We start from the raw sequence: 15683 nt of genomic DNA, 5'->3' as shown, positions 1-15683 counted from the left end.
GGGGGCCCCAGTTAGGGAGAGCTTCCCCTGGCCGGGTTGGACTGAGCCACAGTCTGGAAGATGGCGGTGCTGCAGAAGGTGGGGGAAAGAGGTCCAGTGACTTTAGGCGTCTGCCCTGCAGGACCTTTTGGAGTAACTGCATTAGAGTACTCTGGGACATAGGGCGATGAGGAGTTTCATCCTGGACAGACCAACAGATGTCCGCAGACATGCCTTCTTGGGCTGGGGGTGCTCCTGCGGGAGGGGAGGTCTCATCTAAGAGGCACAGGTGAGAAGGAGTCTGCAGGTCAGTGGTGACTGAGGCCCTAGGACGGTGGCACCTGGGGAGGGCACTGGACTGGTCCAGGTTGTGGCTGCTCTTTAGAACCCCTGGGCTTTGGTCTTCTTAAAGCTCCCATGTTGTTCCAAGTTTAGACAGGCAAGATACAGGAACTGTGGAATAAGAATGAAAAAAGGGCCTGGATCTAAGATAAGAGGTGGGTCCACATACAGGCCAGTGGCATCACGACTTGCAGCACCGAACTTCCCTCCCCACCCCAGAAATTTTTTTCTTTTATTGCTCATAGAAGGGAAGAGAGGTAGAAAAAGAGAGAAACATCAACTGGTTGCCTCTTGTATGTGCTGTGACTGAAGATGGAACCCACACCCAGGCATGTGCCCTGACTGGGAATCAAACCTGCAACTTCATAGTTTGCAGGACGATGCGCAACTAAGCCACACAGGCCAGGGTCCCGCCCCCAGACTTTAAAATTAGAGGAACTTAATGCTGAATTTTAAGAACATTAAATATTTTGTTCTAAATGTACAAAATATTAAACACCTTAAATGTAACCATTTCCTGCCCAGAATTGCTAATTCAGAGAAATAGTGTAATGAAACCCAGGTTTGTCCCTTGCATTGCATGCCTTGCAATGTTTTCACTCTGTTCTTTCGTGGAATTCCTCAGTCATATTATAGGTATGCTTTGAAATTACCCATTGTGGGGATGAGGAGACTGAGGTTTGGAAAATGAACATGAATTGGTGAATGGCCCAGACGTAGATCTTATGACCGTAGCCTTTCCAGTTTGGTGAAAGCCATGCCTGCTGGTAGATGTCCCTCCCGCCTCTTCCCTCTTGTCAAGATGATTCCCTCTGCATTCACATTGTCCTCTGTTTCAGGATGATGATCTGGAAGAGGGTGAAGTAAAGGACCCCAGTGACAGGAAGGTGAGGCCTCGTCCCACCTGCCGATTCTTCATGAAAGGTAATTGTCTGAGTGAGGGGCCTTTGCATGGCCCATTTGTGTGGCCTTGGCTTTTCCTGGGACCATGGTGTGGTTCAGTCTTGTCAGGTGCCCTGGAGCCTGTGTGAGGCTGTTTTGGGCCAGAATGCAGAGTATGATAGTTTGTGGTGGCAGTTTCCATGTGAAACAATAGATTCTTTTACTGGTCTTTTCATCACATGACTAACTCTGAGGGAAGCCAGCCTGGTCATTTTCACACTTGTGGTTCTAGGCCCAATTGTTTATAACAGATCCATGACTTTAATGTAGACAGTGTCAGGCATTTTTCTAAGTGGTTCTTTTAATGAGGCCAAATGTCCCAGGCACCAGTTTCGACATTCTCCCACCTTTAAGGAGAATTACCACTTTGCTGCAAGATGTATCAGAAGTATATCCTTCATTTGAAATGGATTTCCAAGTAGCAAAGGGAAGGCCTTTGAAAGCAGCAAGGCTCCCTCTGTCCTGAAAAGTAAACGGTGTGAGTCAAGAAGCAGTAACAGGTGGCAGTATGGTAAAATGTTCTTGAAAAGTCTGGGCTAAAGTCTTAGGAAATTTGGAAATGGAAATGAGAATTTCCAATTTTAAGGTTTCTTTCATGTGCAGCAGTAGTTTGGGTATATGTCTTGTAATTCATCATTTTCCTTGGATAGGTAGGAAGATGTTTTTCTCTTAATTTTACTCTGCCCCGTGATGACTTTGCTCAGTGACCCAGCCTGCGTGTACCATCTAAAGTTCACAAGAGCTTCCTGTACTTCTTTTCCAGATGTTGTGACACCATTATCCACTCTTCTTCCACCAATATCAAATTCCATACCATTCAGAGACCAGGTTAAAGGTACAAAATATACAATATTCACTCTCTTTAGTCTCTCAAAGTCCCCCTGCTCCAGAGGCCAGACTTCTTTCTCCTGGACCCAGAGTGAAGCCAGAAGGAAGGGGAGGCTTGGAGGGGCAGAGAGCGGTCATGAGCCTCAATACTTAGAGGCACTCGATGAGGCTGGAGGGAGCTGTGACCGACCACATGGGGAGGGCGGGGCTGCAGGGGCACGGTGGAGTCCCATCTCATGGAAGGGCACTTCTATGACTCTGCGCTTCCAGTGGCCCTTGAGTGTCCCTGTCCCTATACTGAGGGATGGCCTGATGATGTGGGTACGTGGGAGCTGAGGGACCAGCACACTCAGGACCCAGGTCAGCTTGCTCCTGAAGGCATGTGTACTTGGCCTGTGCTATTTATGTGTTTGTTTCTGCCACGCCAAAAACAGTTCAGCTTGCCTGTGTGTGGTGGGCTCCGCTGTGCCCAAGGGAGGGCCGCCAGCACAGTCAGGTGTTGTAGAGCAGACATTACATCATGAGCAGCAGAGCCACCCTAAGAATGCAGACAAGCGTGCAATACATTTTAGAAAATACTGGAAGTGTCAGTATTTCAGAAAATTTAAACTTAGGTAGACGACCTCCTTTCCATAATGATTTGGGATCAAATGTCAGCATATCTTGGAAACATTTAGATGAAAGCAATGGAGACAAATATGTATACATAACAAGTGTATTTGCTGTCATTTGCAATTAGCCCTGTTCACAAACTGGGGGGTGAGAAGCCTGCTGGCTGGTTAGAGCTTGCCGCACAGCAGGGGGCAGCAGTATCCACCATTCATGACACTGAGCCTCTAGTCCAGGTGCTGGGGTCACACCACTGGAGTAGTTTCCAGAATTTAGCAAGAGAAGCATGCATACAAATGAAGTTGTTGCTGGAACTGCAGATCAGCATCATCAGGAGAATCCCGATGGACAAGGACAGGACACCATCTCCATGGACGTCACGGGGTCATGTCACAATGGGAGTGAGGTGCCTCCAGGGTCAAACTAAGTGCTCGGTATGGATTTCAGGGAGTGAGACCAGTGGGTAAGGCTTTCTGCAGTAGAAAAATCTGAAGGTAGTGGCAAGTGGCCTTTTCGCAGCTTAATTGGGCATGATCAGTAACTTGTTTCAGGAATACTTTTAAATATACGTATTTACCTTTCCTCCTATAATTGTTTATTCTACAGAGAATTGTGATATAGTACAAAAGGAAATGGTTGATTTTTTTTTCAGCGTTCTAGAACATAACTCCGGCTTTTTCTTAGTTATGAGAAAATTTTGAGATGTAAATGTTTTTGCTGACCCACAATCCATTGAGATGGATACATTTAAGTTGCCTCCAAGAGTAGGAGAAGTAACTTTAAGTTTGTTGTTGTGTTTGGTGAGGGTGCAGAGAAATGCAGCCCTCATACAGTGCTGGCGGGAACATAAAAGGGTCTGTTGGTCCCTCAGAAAGTGAAGGATGGAGCTACCATACAGCCCGGCAGTTCCATTTCTGGGTACCCATGTGGGAGAAATAAAAGCCTCCACACAAAAACTTGTACATGAATGTAACAGCATTATTCACAATAGCCAAAAAATGGAAACAACCTAGATGTCCATCAACTGAGGCTGGATAAATAAAATTTGTTTTAACCATACAATGGAACACTACTCAGCCATAGAAAGGAATAAAGTATTGACACTACAGCGTGGATGAACCTTGAGAACATTGTGCCAAGGAAAAAGAAGCCAAACACAGAAGGCCGCGTGCTGCACGTGTTCATTTATGTGACCGTCCAGAACAGGCAGCTCCGTCCAGAACAGGCAGCTCCGTAGAGAGAGAGAGAGAAAGATTAGTCATCGTATAGGCCGGCGGGCGGGGGGGGGGGGGGGCAGTGAAGCAGTAAGGGATGATATCTCGTGAGTACCGGGTTTCCTTCTGTGGCAATGAAATGGTCTAGAATTGGTGGTGACTGCGCAACTTTGCATGTACTAAAACCCACTGAATTACATACTTTAAGTAATGATATTTTGTGGTATATGAATTACATCTCAATTTGAAAAAAAGTCTTTTTTAAATTTTGTTAGCTATGCTTCTGTTACAAGTTGTGATCTTTATTTAATTGGCCAAATGGACACATTAACATTTGTGACCATTGAAAACAAAATGTACTTAGGAATACAAATTGAAACATTTTACAGCACCAATACTACTTACGGTATATTTTTACCTCTGTATGAGGTCTGTCCAGAAAGTCCAGCCATGTACTCTGAAAAAGAGACATTTATTAAAGAAGGTGCAAGAAACATTGTACATAAGACAATGACACTTCAGTCCCCTTCAAAGTAGGCACCTCAGGACCTCACATAGTTCTCTCAGTCGCCATCAGCTACCCCCTTATTTTCTTGAATCTCGTCAATGGCCTGAAATCTCTTCCCTTTCAAAGGTGATTTTAGTTTTGGAGAAAGCCAGAAGTCACAGGGTGCCAGATCTGGGCTGTAGGGGGCCTGAGTCACCTGAGTGATTTGATGTTTCATAAACTCTGCACAACCCGTGATGCTTGAGTGCATGCATTGTTGTGAAGAAGCTGCCAGTCACCAGTTGCCCATAGCTGTGGCCATCCAAATAGTTTCTGTGGAGGAATGTCCAAGCTTAATGCAAAATTTGATGGAGATTCCTTGCTCTACTCAGTCATTTTGAATGCAGTGGCCACACAGTACACATGCTCACTCAACAGCGTCTACCACCCCCACTGACTAGTACAGTGAAGTCATCATCATTCACGCATGTGCATTCCAGTCCACTCTCCTTGGCTGCCATGTTAGATCAATGTCATGCAAACCGTTCTTGTTACATTAACGATGGCTGGCCTTTTTATGGACAGACTTAATACTTGTGTGAGTCATCAGTACGCAAGTTCTATTCACAAAGGCATAACTAGTTGTTTCTTCAAACTGTCTTCTGTGTTTCCGATTTCCCCAGCTGTCAGCAGGGCCCAGTCTGTTCTGTGAGCCAGGCTTCCTTGTTTCAGCTGCTTTGTGTTCTCTTTTTTAGCCGTAGTAAAACACTCATAGAATTTACCACATTGACCGCTTTGAAGCGTAAAATTCAGTGGCATTGAGTACATTCATGTTGTGGCTGTCAACACCACCCATCTCCAGGACTTTTCATCTGTAAAACTAAAACTCTGTCCCCATTAAACACTAACTCCTCATTCTTCATTCCCCTCAGCCCCTGGTGGTCACCACTCTACTTTCAGTCTCTGAATTTGACCGTTCTAGATGCCTAACATAAGTTGAATCATACAGTATTTGTCCTTTCACGACTGGCTTATTTTACTTAGAATAACGTCCTCAAGATTTATCCATGTTGTGCATGTGTCAGAATTTCCTTTTCAAGGCTGAGTAACGCTCCATTGTGAGTGTAGACCACATTTTGTTTATCCAGTCAGCAGACAGTGGACATCTGAGTTGCTTCCACCTTTTAACTCTTGTGAGTAATCCTGCTGTGAACATAGGTGCACAAATATCTCTCTCAAGACCCTGCTCTCACATCTTTTGAGCATGTACACAGAGATTGCTGGATCTTTGGGGAGTTCTGTTTTTAATTTGTTGAGGCCCTGCCATACTGTTTTCCACAGTAGCTGTACCATTTTACATTCCCAACAGTACACAAGAGTTCATTTCTCACATCCTCACCAACATTTGTTATTTTCTGATTTTTTTTATACTAACTATCCTAATGGATAATGAGAGGGGTATCTCCTCACCTCATTATGGTTTTGATTTGCATTTCCCTAAGGATTAGTGATATTGAGCATCTTTTTATGTACTTTTGGCCATTTGAATGTCTTTAGAGAAATTTCCGTTGCCCACTTTTGAATCCATGTTCTCATGTTTAAAGCAGCAGTTCTCAAAGTGCAGTCTTCGGATTCCTAGGGGTCCTTGAGACTTTTCAGGGGACCCCTGATGTCAAAACTATTTTCATAATAATCTTAAGTCTGTACTAATAGTCAGATATTGACCACTATGCACTCACAGTTAAATCCAATTTTACAGTAAGTCAGTAATACAGCAGTAAAAATTCTAATTTTACACTTGTACTGGTTTTTAAATAGGAAAAACTTAATTGAGGTATAATTTACCTGCCATAAAATTTGCCTGTTTTTGGTGATTTTTTAAATTAAATTTACCAAGTTGTGCAGCCATCACCACAATCCAGTTTTAGAACATTTTTATCACCCCACTAAGAGCCCTTAGTATATGTCTTTTCTGTATTCAGCATGAGGAATTGGAAGTGTGCATGGAGCCCCTCTGCTGTGCACTGAAGTACCACAGAGATCATGTCCAGGGAGGAGACACTCGGGGTTTGCACTGTAAGCTTTCCACGGGGTGCGTGTTCACTTGCAGAAAGGACCATGATACACCAGGGTAGGGCAGAACCAAGTCTTGTCAAAGACTCACCAAGTGAGCCTGCTGCTTCAAGGAGAACAGCTGACAGTACTGTTGCTGATGATAGAATTAGAGCTCTCGAGTGAAAATTAGAGTTTTGGAGAACTAGTGTCTCCACCGTGGGCTCAACAGCATTTCAGTGTTCAATGAACTTTTCCAAATGACCACTAGGTGATGTTACAGAATCATACCGGGGTAGAAGATCCGTTCACAGTTCATAAACTAGTGCCCTTTTGTGGAACAGAGTCGGAAACAGTTCAGTATCATGATAGGGTTACCGATCCTACACTGTGGCTAACTGAAGAAGCCCTCACTTGTCCAGTTTTGCATGAAAGAACATTCAAGAGTACCTGAAAAGGCTATTAAAATGCCCCTTCCTTGTCCAGCTACATATCCACCTGCAGCTGGATATTCAATTAAAACAACCCAGCACCACACACTGAATGCAGAAGCAGACATGAGAACCCAGCTATTTTCTATTCTGTGTCAGCATCAGATTTGCAAAAGAGAAAATAATCACTGAGTATTTTCTAAATATAACTAGTCTTCATAAAACATTTATGTTGATATTGTTAAATTATATATATTATATATTAGGTCTTTAAATTTTCTGTTTTAATTTCTACAGTAAATATCGATTTAATCTGTACAGTAAATATCAGTTTAACCAATTTGAAGAAAGGCTCTTTTGGGTTCCTAAGACTGAAAAGTTAGTCAAGTCTACATTATTTATGAAGAAGCAGTCCAGAAATTATTTTAATTTTTCAGTTACCATAATGTATTTCTTAAAGAAGTTAAAATATCTCAGAATACTGCTGTATGTGACGGTGGCTGTCTATCCGTTTCCGTCACAGTGCTCTGTGACATGAGAAAGGAAAGGACACACAAGTTCTTGGTATATCATTGCAACTTCCCGTGTGATAGTTTGGTGGATTTATGCCTATTAGAATATGCATTTGTAGAGCTTAGGTTTGTTCTTAGTATTTAATTATTAGACTTAAGTATTCTGCCTTCCTATCATGAAGTACTTTAAACTGCTTTATTGTATTTCCACAGTCTGATTATTATCAATTCTGAATTATTTAAACTAACAAGAAATGGGAGCAAGGTATATTTAAATAAGAGCATTACATCTCATAGAAATAAGGAAGTCTAATCAGCACTGCAGTGTGCTAATCACCAGTGGAACCAACAATCACAAATTTAAAATCTGTTTAGTGTTTCTGGATTCCCCCCGCCCACACGTTCAAATGTAAGCCCATAGACATAGCTTGCTTTCACATGCTTTCTTCTCCTGACATTCACAACATGGGCGAGATGAGTTCCTTGGGCTTGTATAGTGTGGTTGTGACTGGTGGGTTGCTGGTGTGGAAGACATGGATTTCATTTCTTACCGTCGCAGTGTCTAGTTTCCTTGATTTCTACTGGGCCCCTTTAGGTTTCCTGCATATATCATCTGTTTTGGTGATAAGAGTTTAGGTTTGTTGTTGTTGAGCCTATAGGTTCCTTTTTTGTAGAGAGAGATAATACATTTTGTATAGATATATTATTTAGTGAAAAAAAAGCAAGGTTTAACACAGAGTTTATGTATGACAAAGGAAAAATAGGGATGGTACATAGATCGAGCAATTCCTTGATAAATTAATAACTGCCTCTGTGGAGGGCCCTGGAGGCATGGAGACCTCACTAATACCTTTTAGAATATTTGCATATTTTTCCTTTTTGTTTACATCATCATATTTTTATTATAAAACATCTTATATATAATGTATATTGTAATGTTTACACAAGTATAGAGAATAATAAAAAATAAAACAATTACTGATGTGCCCACTGTCCAGTGAAGAAATGGAATACCATCAATGCCTTTGAAGCCCTGTGTTTGCCAAGATGAGGAAACTTGTCCCATTAAACTGCCTGTCACAGCAGTTTCTATTTCTTCTGTTCCCTTCTGGCTCATATTCCGGTCCTCATGTAGTTGTGAGCCTTTTTATTCATCCAGTCAGAATCACAGTCCACTTAAGTTTTGTGTTTGTGGTGTTTCTTTCAGAAGCAGTCTGCCATTCAATTTTTTTTTTAAGTGTTCATCTGAGGAGGATATGTTTATTAATTAGGAAGAGAGAGAGAGAAATCTCAATCAGTTGCCTCCCATACATGTCCCAACTGGGGATCGAACCTGCAACCTAGGTGTGTGCCCTGACCAGGAGTCAAACCTGCAGCCTTTTGGGGTATAGGATGACGCTCCAACCAACTGAGCCACCAGTCAGGGCAACCACCATACAATTTTAAAATCAGAAGATTGATTTTTGCTTCCATTTCCCAATGAATTTTTTTCCAAATAAATTGATTTTTTAAATTATGAAATATGTGCTAATGAGTCAAGACAGTAAAAAATAAAAGTCTCCTTCCATAGTCATAACAGTTTGGGGTATATCCTTCCAGACTTTTCTACACAGATAAAAATTCACTTTACAATAGCTAATGGGGCTGTGCTATTCTGACTGCTGTCTTGGGCTGCATTTGCTAGACAGCTGTCCTTTGACAGCCAGGGGTCCAGACATATGTTCAGTAAGTATGTTAACATGCCCAGGAGCAGGGGGCTCCAAAGGGTCGGGCTTCGGTAACCCACCAGTGTCTCAGAGAGGCATGTGTTCCTGCCGTTGCCTCTCACTTTGCTCATGTGGTGTTTCTTACCCACCTGTTTCTCTTTTCTCCCCCTTCCAATATGGGTCACAAAACAGCTTCCTTGACAGTGGCTCGCTCATGGGCGATGTTTTGTGTGGACAGACTGTGTAGTCTTTTTTTCTTTAAATCTCCTGAGACTCGCATTTTGAATCTCCTGTAGTACGGTATTTCCCCTCTGACTTATATGTGATTTCTCAAACACTATATTAGGAATTTTAAAAGCTAATCTGACATTTTTACAGAGAAGCAATTTTAAGCATGCTTTATTTCATATTTAATTTAGATCAATGTATTAAGTTGATTTTAATACAAATTTAAATATTTATATTTGAAAGGTAAAATTTAGCTTTTTCCTACATACCAATTGATTACTTCTCTTTATATTGCACAAGGAAAATCATGTTTTGTAGAGAGAGATGTTCAAATGGAGTATCATTTTAGAAGTGAATATATATTTTATTTTTTATAAAGATTTTGTTCATTTATTTTTAGAAAGAAGGGAAGAGGGGGAGAGAAACATCAGTGTGTGGTTGTGTCCTGTGCTCCCCCTACTTGGAATTTGGCCCACATCCCAGGCATGTGCCCTGACTGGGAATCGAACCAGAAACCCTTTGGTTCGCAGGTCAGCACTCAGTCCACTGAGCCACACCAGCCAGGGCTATAATTTTTCATTAGTTTGTATTTAACTACATGTTAACCCATTGAAAATGTTTTTGAAACTAACATATTCTGTGCCATATTTATTTTTGAGCCGTTGTACATATTACCTACTGTAAAAATTAAAAATTTTAAGTGATTCACTCAGTGATTACAGTTAAACTTCGACTTCTTGTCCTCTGTTGAAAGGTAAGTGGTTGCCTTGAATAAGCCTGGTGTTCTCTTCACTGAATATAATACTAAATGATGATTCCTTTTTTTGTAAAGTATAAACACCTAATTTATTATAACTATGTGTTTCAAGGACAAGAAATATACTGTAATGGTTTGTGAGGCTTTTGATAGGAGAAATGCAAATTTACAGAGCTGGTAAAGACCACCATGGGACAAGCTTTCAGAATTCTGTTCCTTTTTGTGCTTCTCAATTTTTATTTCATTATGAGTGGGTTTTAAGTCAGAAGCAGGGTCCTGTGTGTGCACCTGTGAGTCTCACTGGGGCATGGTGTCTATCTCTGAGCAGTAAACACACAGGGCAGGGGCCACCTCTGTCTGGGAAGCTCTTGGACTTTTCTGTTTTGAGGGGGAAGTGAACTGTCCATATGGTGTATTTCCTCTAACACATGGCCGACCCCCTTCAGGAGCCTTTTAGGAAGTACTACTCACTCCCTGGCTGAGGGTCCGGCCCGTGACTGTTCAGGCCTGCCTGCCAAAGACCTGGGCGTGTGTGCCGTGTACAGGTGAGGGTGGGGGGCTCAGGTATGAGGAGTGAGCCCACACACACCTCGTTGCAGCCAGTTGGCTTTGGCCTGTCCATATTCAGGCTCACGCACCTCACAGGGTAGAGGGTGACACCAGTGACCTGTGGATGTGTGTGCTCAGCACACAGCCTGGCACATCACAAGCCCTCAGGAAAACCTAAGCAAAGCAGGCAGGAAGCTGGCCTCATGTACTTGGGCTCTTGTAGACACGTTCTGACCTAACCTTTGTTTCCTTAGGGAACTGTACCTGGGGGATGAATTGTAGGTTCATACACCCTGGAGTCAACGACAAGGGCAACTACTCCCTGATCACCAAAGCCGAACCTTTCCCGCCTAATGGTGCCCCGCCTCTCGGACCTCACCCACTGATGCCTGCCAACCCTTGGGTGCGTGAACACCTTTTTTTTTTCATTGCTAGCAAATCAGACATCTAAGCTGTTTGTGGCTCTCCAGCTAAGGGCACATTAATTCGCTTATGCAAAAGGCATTTCTGTGACATCATAGTAGTCACAAGAGCTGCCTTCCAGATGCTTCCAGGTGTTTTTGCTCTTGTTTCTTTACAGGTTTTAAAGTTTTGTTCGCTTTCTCAAATTTTCCCTTCTCATTTTTTAATAGGGTGGGCCAGTAGTTGATGAAATTTTGCCTCCACCCCCTCCAGAACCCCCTACAGAGAGTGCCTGGGAACGAGGACTTCGGCATGCAAAGGAGGTAACAGACTTCAGCAGGAAACCTGAGAAGAAAAATACTAGTGGCGGTCCTTGCACAAAACTAGCATTTCCTTGATCCAGAGACAGTGATCAAAAACTCAGTAAAGCCTCTGAAGTGAGGTATATTTCTGTGATTTCTTTGAAGAGCTAGAGAATGGAAAATGATTTCTAACTGTCTGTCTGAGGCATGCTAGGCCATGACCAAGCTCAGAAAACCAGGGAGTCCCAGTGTAGAACACAGGCCCCCGTCTTCGTGCGGCTTGGGCAGCATTAGACCATACCCAGCTGGTGCTGCAGCTCCTAGCCACTCAGAGCCTCTCCCCAGAGTTAGTGCACACTGCTACCCCCAAGGGGCCTGTCTTCTGGAGAAGCCATCCTCTCCCTTGAGATCCATGATACAAACATGGGCCTCCCTGTCCAGGCTACTTTCTGAGCTCCCTACGTTGGTTGCTCTTCACTGAGATGACAGTCTAAAACAGAACCATTCTCCCTCCCGTAGCACATACTTTACCACCCCTCCTTTCCTCTGAGATTTGAATGACTTCTTCTGCCACAAGCAGACTTGCCTTCCTCTCCACACTTGGTCCTCATCACTGAAAGAATATCTGCAGTCCGTTGGTTCAATACCAAGACTACTATTAGGAAGCAGCCACCTAACTCACCCTTCCCAGAATGAGTAAGCCCCGTGGTGCTGCTTAGTGGACCTGTCCTAACCGCCAGCTACAGCTGTGTGTGAGGACAGGGTGCTCCAGTCCCACAGAAAGGCACACGGGGTCCTCCGTCCACCCCAGGCACAGAGTTGAGGTGTACTCCGCCCCCTGAGCACCCAGCTGTGCCACACTGGCCAAGCTTCTGTGGGTCAAATCAGAACAGGCTTCCCTTTGTTTTTCCTAACAGTAACTTGTGCTGGCTTCTTCTCACAATGGTAGGTTTTAAAAAAAGCAACCATTCGAAAAGAACAGGAGCCTGACTTTGAAGAGAAAAGGTTTACTGTGACCATTGGTGAGGATGAACGGGAGTTTGACAAAGAAAATGAAGTTTTCCGAGATTGGAATTATCGGATCACAAGAGATGTCAGAGACACCACGTAAGGATGGTTTACCTCTTCATTCTCCTTTGAAAGAGAATTAAGTAGTCCCCGGCTATGTGGGGCTCAGATCCCAGAGGGAAGCAGCACATCGGTCCCCAAGTCATGCAGGGACAGGTACCTGCCCACACTCCCCGGACTAAGAACAATGTCCCTGAGATCATGCCAGATGTTTTGCCATTGACTTCCCCTCAGTATTTTGCTTCCATGAAGGACATTTTTTATTTTTGTGTCAGGGCCATGTGACTGAGAAGGGCTCATGCCCAGTTGGCCTCCCACAAGCTCTGAGAGTTTTTACAGCTGTTCATGAAGCCCCATAAGTCTTCACCTCTTCCCAAGTTACCCAGGAACCAGGAAAACCTATGCAGTTTGTCACTAAGCCCAGGAGCAGGGGAGGTGTGACGTTGTCATGGTAAATGCTGTCTTTGTTTACTCTACCGGATGCTTAATCACTGATCTTCTAAAAAATAATTACTGAGCCCTGGCTGGGTGGCTCAGTTAGAGCATCGTCCATGCACCAAAGGGTTGATTTCCCGTCAGCACATAACCTGGTTGCAGGTTCAGTCCCCAGTCGGAAATTGTGTGACACGGTAAGTATAGCACTTACCTCCCAGTGCTCCCACTCCCGGGGAAAGCCCAGGTTTGTTGCACTCACCTCTAAGGGGACAGAAACAGGCCAGGTTTCTCCTGAGCAGCCAGTGCAGTGTGAGCTCGGGTCAGTGATGTGAGCTTGCTTTAGCACCCTGTTAGTCTTGTAGCAACACTTCATTCACTTACGCTTGCTCCTGGAAAGTAACAGTCAGTGGCTTCTGGCCGAAATGACAGTAAAAGGTACACAGTTTTAGGAACACATACAATGGAACCCATACAGTGCTTGTGTTTCAGGATTCAGTAGTGTTGACCTGGACCCGCTAAGCCTTCTCATGCTCCTGGTTTATGCTCCTCTGGGCTTTCTGTTTGCAGCGAGGGGAGGGGGAAGGGAGGATGCTCTAGTGTTCACGCCTGTCATGGAGCTAACAACTTAGAGGTTGAAGGGTGGATATTTAAAAAACAGTTAAAACTTTTTGTTTTCTGATTCTGTGTGTGGGGAAAGTACTCAATCACAGGAGTGTCTGAGCGAGAACTACATCTGCTGGGGGCATATTGCCACAAGTCTCGAGGCCTCACCTCTTTATAGTGTAAGTCAAGGTGATGGCACTGTCCTTCTTGCCTGGGCAAGAGGCTCCTGTGACAGTCACAGGAGCCAGTTTATACAGCACCTTCTCTGAGTGTGGTTCTTGGGAGTGGTGAGAGAAGAGGCTTTAGAACCTCAGGTTCCACCCTTGGCACTCTGTTCCCCATGCTTGCTAGAGCGCGGACCCAGAAAATGTGCCCGATGGGGAACAGTCTGACAGGCCTGGTTCTGTGCTGGCCTTGGCTGCACAAGCAGCTGTGCCCTGGCCCCACCCCATGCTTGGTGCCAGGCTGACAGGGCTGCTGCTGCCTCTGTTGGGAAAGATCGATGCTGCAGGACTCTCAGGCAAAAGCTTCTGGGAATGGCCCTTAGAGACAGGTTTTTACTTGTATTTTGTTTGTTTTTTCAACATCTGCTGTGCATCAGAATTAACTAACGTTTTTGTAATCTGCGTGTGCCAGGCCCCACCTAGACCTGGTCCAGACCTCTGGAAACAGGGTCCTTGCGTGTGTATCAGGTGAGAAGGGCCCAGCTGTTTCTGATGGCACTCAGTACAAGGGCTGTGTCAGCCAGGGGCTGCCCAGCAGAAGCCACCCAGCTGTTTCAATGGAGAGCACTTAACATAAAGACATGATTTTCTAGGTGGCTGCAGAAGCAGAAAGAGTAGCTGCCATGGTGAGGGGCCAGGGGGACTGTTAAGGCTGAAAAGCTGGGAGTAGGGCCTAGAATTCAGATCTCTTGAGGAGGGGATGTGGGCCAGCTATGCTGGCACCTTCAAGGTGGGCAATGAGGCTGGGCCTGGGGAAGTGAGAGGAAACTGCCACTTGGCTACAGAAGGAGACCAGGGCAGAGCAGGCCTCTTCTCCACCCAGGTTGGCCAGCTCTCATGTAACAGCTGGCAAAGCAGGATGCACTTTGCAGTGTGGAAGGGTGACTGAGAAACTAAGTTGGAATTTTACAGCAGGCTCAAAATGACCAAGCCTTAGTGATTCTCACTTACCAGGATCCTGCTGTGTGACTGTGTTGTGCCCAGATGCTCCTTACCCCATGGCACAGCAAGCCTGTGATCAAGGTTACAGACCGAGTGGGGAAGGTGGTAAAATGACTGAAAGCTGTGGCTCTCTAGGGATGGCCTCTGGACCACGAGCAACATCACATGGGAGCTTATTGGAAATGCATTCTTTCAAAGCTGTCCAATCAGAAGTTCTAGGGAGGGTGGATCCCAGCTGGCTGTCTTTAACGAGGACCCCAGGTGACCCTGGTGGCCCGCCAAAGTGTGAGAACTGCTGATTTCAATTCCAGAGACGTAGGCCGTCAGACCTGATTCTGAGTTTTAGAGATAGAAAAACTGAGTAGTTGTCACATAGCACCTTCTTAATGTGGTCAGGTTCTGGTCATGTGGAGCTATGTACTTGGTTGTAGAACCTGTGGGAAAGCTGCCATTCAAGAACTCCTGGGGAAGTATTCTGAGATGGTATAGAGAATGGGAAAACTGTTTTTTTCTTTATACTTTTATTTGGAATTAGAATTTATCTAGCAGAATCACTTAGTGAAAATAGTGCTCTTCTAGTTAGGCCCATCCCAATTCATATAGCTTTTAAAGTTCCGTTTCCACCACCTTGGTCACTTTGACTTGTAAGACCGTGCATAGGAGTCCTTTAGAAATGTCATCTCTGAGTCCCTTCTGGCCAAGATGGAGGTATAGGTGGACACACCGTACCTCTTTGCACAACCAAGATCGGAACAACAACAATTTAGAGGCAGAATAACACCCAGAACTGACAGAATTTATCTGAATGGAAGTCGGACAGCCAAGAAGTTGAAGTAGACCCGTTCATCCAGACCGGTAGGAGGGGCTGAGAGGAGCTGCCGGGTGCCGTTCGCGGTACGCGGAGAACAGGGAGAACTGGGCACATAAGGCAACCAGGAGGGAGCATGTAAGGCATCTGGGGCGCACAAGATCGCAGTGGGTGGACCCTGAGTACGCAAGCGGCAGCTGGCAGACCCAGTAAGGCAGCAATTGTGGAGCAGGGCAGAACGCGCAACCCAGGATCCCAGAGAA

At 44.7% G+C, this 15683-nt stretch overlaps 1 protein-coding gene across 4 annotated transcripts in view; it reads left to right on the top strand.

Annotated features, from left to right (window-relative positions):
* The window catches only part of ZC3H18 (zinc finger CCCH-type containing 18), a 60822-nt gene that overhangs the window by 13971 nt on the left and 31168 nt on the right, over positions 1-15683 (top strand). For 2 of the 4 annotated variants that reach the window (XM_045818887.1, XM_045818888.1), the window contains exons 3-7: positions 1161-1245; positions 2027-2098; positions 10891-11039; positions 11269-11361; positions 12290-12447. In XM_045818887.1, the coding sequence (XP_045674843.1) occupies positions 1161-1245; positions 2027-2098; positions 10891-11039; positions 11269-11361; positions 12290-12447 (557 nt within the window). The remainder of the gene's footprint in view (positions 1-1160; positions 1246-2026; positions 2099-10890; positions 11040-11268; positions 11362-12289; positions 12448-15683) is intronic. The other 2 variants (XM_045818889.1, XM_045818890.1) reach the window with 1 other exon arrangement.

This window comes from Phyllostomus hastatus, unplaced genomic scaffold (genome assembly GCF_019186645.2).
Source record: "Phyllostomus hastatus isolate PE091 unplaced genomic scaffold, TTU_PhHast_1.1 phas_scaffold_345, whole genome shotgun sequence".
In the NCBI taxonomy this organism is placed as follows: Eukaryota; Metazoa; Chordata; class Mammalia; order Chiroptera; family Phyllostomidae; genus Phyllostomus; species Phyllostomus hastatus.
The sequence above is the reverse complement of the archived record's forward strand: the minus strand, read 5'-3'. Positions and strand labels throughout refer to the sequence as shown.